The 4048-nt window shown below is 36.2% G+C and overlaps 2 protein-coding genes across 2 annotated transcripts; both read left to right on the top strand.

The window, feature by feature from the left end:
• Positions 1–928: 928 nt before the first annotated feature.
• LOC101294258 lies at positions 929–2766 on the top strand. Its single transcript, XM_004297834.1, has 5 exons — positions 929–1037; positions 1079–1329; positions 1422–1501; positions 1562–1770; positions 2448–2766. The coding sequence occupies exons 1-5, from the start codon at positions 929–931 to the stop codon at positions 2645–2647; spliced, it is 849 nt and encodes a 282-aa protein (XP_004297882.1). The 3' UTR covers positions 2648–2766.
• A 202-nt stretch (positions 2767–2968) lies between these two features.
• Positions 2969–3505, top strand: LOC101293971. The gene has a single exon (XM_004297833.1). The coding sequence runs from the start codon at positions 2969–2971 to the stop codon at positions 3503–3505; it is 537 nt and encodes a 178-aa protein (XP_004297881.1).
• Positions 3506–4048: the final 543 nt, after the last annotated feature.

Genomic DNA, 4048 nt, shown 5'->3' with positions numbered 1-4048 from the left:
ATGATAGTGAAGTATAGCAGTGAAACAAAATTCACAAATTTTCAGAAACGTTTAGGTATCGATCAACTCGGTCAACCATAAATTCAACAATATTAATTTTACATCACACATCAGTATTAAAAAAGAACCGTTGTGGCACTACAATAGGAAATTTATTAGGGTTTTTTAGGGTTTAGGGTATTTTAGGGGTTAGAGGTTACGAAACATACAACGTAATATTGAAAATAATTGTGTGATATACCTTTACACAACATTTCTTAGTTGATTGTTGTGGGATGAAGAACTTAAAGTAGTATTGTCAAATCTAAGAGAAGGGCTTCATCGTGACACGAAAATACATTATACAACCAAAACTGAAAAGTCGTTGTGTGATTGTTGAAAATACTATACTCTCACACAACAGGTTTGAGTGTTCCGTTGTTACATCAAAACCATCAAGGCTATCCTTCACAAAAAAATTTAGGTTTTCAGAGGATGTAAGAGCAATTTTAAAACTAGAAATCTGCAACCTGGCATGAGAGATATATCGTACAACAGATGTATAAAAAGTATTGTGTGATAGTTTAAATTGTATACATTCACACAACATTTATTTGTTTCACTGTTGTGTCACAACAACTGTTGTGTCACAACACCCAGTTATATGTCAAACTAGAGTGGGTTTAGAAGCAAAATGGGCCTCATTTTTATCTTCATTCAGACAACAAAATATTGTCTAAAGTGTTGTACTAGTTTAAGGAAAAAAAACTGGAATGATCTCAAACTATCCACACAACGGATGAATGTTTCTGAACGTTGTATGAAGCATTTTTGAAATTTGTACAACTCTGCTATTGTGTACCGTTGTGTGAAAAGTGTCGTTTGTTGCACTTATTGGCGTATTGAATCTGATTTTAAGATGCTCTTTTGCTGTGCAAAAAGTTATCATATGGATAATGTAGTAGTGACAGTAGTCAAGGATGTCGAGAAAAGTTGTTCATCAACTAGTGTAGTGGTTGATGATTGTGCTGAGATGATAGATGAGAATGACTATCTAGGTGATGCTTTAAGGATGGACCCCAGAAGTTTTTTTTGTCAGATGAATGGGGTTCATATTTGTCACATGCTGGGCAGAAGTTTGAGAGCATTGCAGACTTCAGAGATAAACTGAGGAAGTTTGCTGTTCAAAGTGGTTTCATTATGTGCTATCTAGGAATGATTCAATTTACATTAATGCTGTTTGTGCAAATCGTGATGTTGACCACTGTGGCTGGGAAGTACTTGGATCTGTTGCTTCTATTAATCAGTGCTTTTACATTACGCGGTTTAATAATGTTCATACATGCAGAGGTATGATAAGGAATCGTTCTCATTGGCAATTAGGGTCTAAATTTGTTAGGACCTGCATTGAGTCTACTGTCTGTCTGAATCTTGGTTTGAAGCCCCGTGAGATCATGAGCAATTTCAAGTCCACTTATGGTTATGAAATTAGTTATAAGGTTGCTTCAAGAGCAAAAAAAAGGTATGTGGAAAAGATGTATGGCTCGGAATGTGATTCGTTTTCTATGTTAAGCTAGTTTAGGGAAGCTGTGTTGGAGACTAATCCGATTTCTTCAGTTGTTTTTGAAGTTGATGAGAGTACCGAGAGGTTTAAAAGGGTTTTTGTAGCTTATGCCGGCCAAATTCAGGGTTTCAAGTTCAGCCTACCTGTTTTATATGTTGATGGTGCCTTTGGAAAGAGCAAATACAAGGGGCAGATTCTTGCTGCAACTGGAAGAAATGGAAACAAAGGTACCTCCTGTTATTTTACTAACCCTAGTAATTGTTAGTAATTTTTTCATGTTTTTAGTTGTACATGTTATGTTTTTAGAGCGGAACGCTCCCTTTAGTGGTGCAGCGGCACGCTGCTTTTTATGTTTCTTCTCTTTTGTTAGCCTTTCGTTTTGGAGCGGAACGCTAGCCCTAGTAATTTTGAAAATCTTCATGCTTCTGATTTTTTTTTTGTTAGTCTTTAGTTTTGAAAAATAACGCTCCCATTAGCTGTGCAGAAGCACGTTTTAATATGTATTACGACCTTTGGGGATATTGTTTTGCAAGTTTACTACACCCAGTAGAAGATTACTAGGGTAGTAATCTCTATTTTAAACTTTACTACCCTCAGTAAACTTTATTATTTCGCATCTAAGTTGATTTTTCACTGTTTTAATGTGTATAATAGCCTTTGGAGATACTGTTTTGCAGGTTTACTACCCCCAGTAGAAGCTTATTGGGGGTAGTCAATTGTATTTTTTTGCCGCTATATATTTTACTACCCCCCAGTAATTTTTGAAATCTTCATTCTTCTGATTTGAATATGTTTTCTTATAGTTTTATGGTTTATTAGACTTTCATTTTGGAGCGGTGCAGCGGCACGCTGCTGTTTATTTTACTACCCCTAGTAATTGTTTGTTTGTTTTTTTATTGTGCAGGTTTCTTCCCTTTAGCCTTGTGTTTTTGTGATTCAGAGACTGAAGAAAACTGGTTGTTTTTCTTCAAGCACTTGAAGGCTTTGTTGGAACCGCAAGGAAGGATTATCACATTCATTAGTGATCGTGGTGTTGATTTGTTGAAGGCATTTGATCTCATTTTTCCTGGTAATCCTCATCTTTACTGTTATCATTATTTATGATACAACCTTAGTCGAAAGTATAAGAACAAAGGAGGGGAAATTGTTGTTGCTGATGTGTTACAAAAATTCTTTAAAGTGGCTTATGCATCGACTGAGAAGTCTTTCTACTTTCATTTAAAAAATTTGAGAGATGAAGGTGGTGCTACTATTATTGATGAATTCATAAGGGAGATTCCATTGGAACATTGGTGCTGTGCTTTTTTTAAAGGCTGTCGGTATGGGATTTTGGCAAATGGTATTGCTGAATCCTTTAATAACTGGATTGTTGCTGAGTGTTCACTGCCCCCTTTCGCTATGTTAGATCAAACAAGAATGAAAGAAATGAAGATGATGTCAGAAAGGAGTGTTGAGTCGAAATCTTGGACTATCAAGCTTACTCCTAAAATGGAGAAGAGGCTGAAAGAGCAGCTTGATAGGTCTCGTGTGTTCATGGTGATTGCTTCCCATGAAAATGTTTATGAGGTTAGGAATGATAAGTACTCCTATTCAGTGCACCTCTCTACTCGTACTTGTTCATGTGTGAAGTGGCAGATTAATTGCTTCCCATGCACTCATGCACTTGCTGCTATACAAGGTGCAAGACTTGATGTGTATGATTTCATTGATCCTTATTTTACTGCTGAACACTATAGGATGTGTTATAGCTTTCCTATTGCACATCTGAGTAACGTGGATGCCTCTTGTTCTTCCACTGAGGACTTTATACTACCTCCTGTTATAAAGAGGCCGGCTGGGAGGCCTAAATCAAAGAGGATAGCATCTGCTGGTGAGAAGAAGCTGATTCAATGCGGTCGTTGTAATAAGATGGGTCATCATAACAAGAAGAGCTGTACGGAACCTTTGAACATGTTGCTGTAGTTTCTTGTACATCCTTCTAGTTGTTAGTGGATGTTTGGAATTTGTTGTTTTTTGGATGTTTTTTGAACTATATTCAGATTTCTCTCTATTGTAAGGATTTTGATTGAAGATTTTTGTGATGTTCATTATTGTGGAATTCTCTTGACAATATTATTATGTTCATCTGTCCCAAGCATTAAAGTTCTAAGGGTCAGTAACTTTACACAGGATCTTTTTATTTATTTATTTATTTTTTCTGTTCTTCCCTCCCAAGTAATAAACTTTACTGGGGTTAGTAATATTTCCAAGTCGTCCGATTTACTTTTCTACAGCCTAACACATACTTTACTACGGGTAGTTAAGTTTCCAGAACCTCAGTTTTTGTTGTTCTGTACCCTAGAACATACTTTATTAGGGGTAGTAATGTTTCCAGAGCATAAAAAAACACAACTAAGGGGGTAGTAATGTTGTTCTGCACCCAGTAATAAACTTTACTAGGGGTAGTAATGTTTCCAAGTCGTCAGATTTACTTGTTCTGCAGCTTAACACATACTTTACTAAGGG

Source organism: Fragaria vesca, linkage group LG4 (assembly GCF_000184155.1).
Source record: "Fragaria vesca subsp. vesca linkage group LG4, FraVesHawaii_1.0, whole genome shotgun sequence".
In the NCBI taxonomy this organism is placed as follows: Eukaryota; Viridiplantae; Streptophyta; class Magnoliopsida; order Rosales; family Rosaceae; genus Fragaria; species Fragaria vesca.
The sequence above is the reverse complement of the archived record's forward strand: the minus strand, read 5'-3'. Positions and strand labels throughout refer to the sequence as shown.

Coding starts and splice junctions, on each gene's coding strand:
- LOC101294258 (XM_004297834.1), top strand. CDS start 929: ATGGATAATGTAGTAGTGACAGTAGTCAAGGATGTCGAGAAAAGTTGT. Junction 1,330..1,421: donor TAATGTTCATACATGCAGAG/GTATGATAAGGA, acceptor CTTGGTTTGAAG/CCCCGTGAGATCATGAGCAA. Junction 1,771..2,447: donor TGGAAGAAATGGAAACAAAG/GTACCTCCTGTT, acceptor TTTATTGTGCAG/GTTTCTTCCCTTTAGCCTTG.
- LOC101293971 (XM_004297833.1), top strand. CDS start 2,969: ATGAAGATGATGTCAGAAAGGAGTGTTGAGTCGAAATCTTGGACTATC.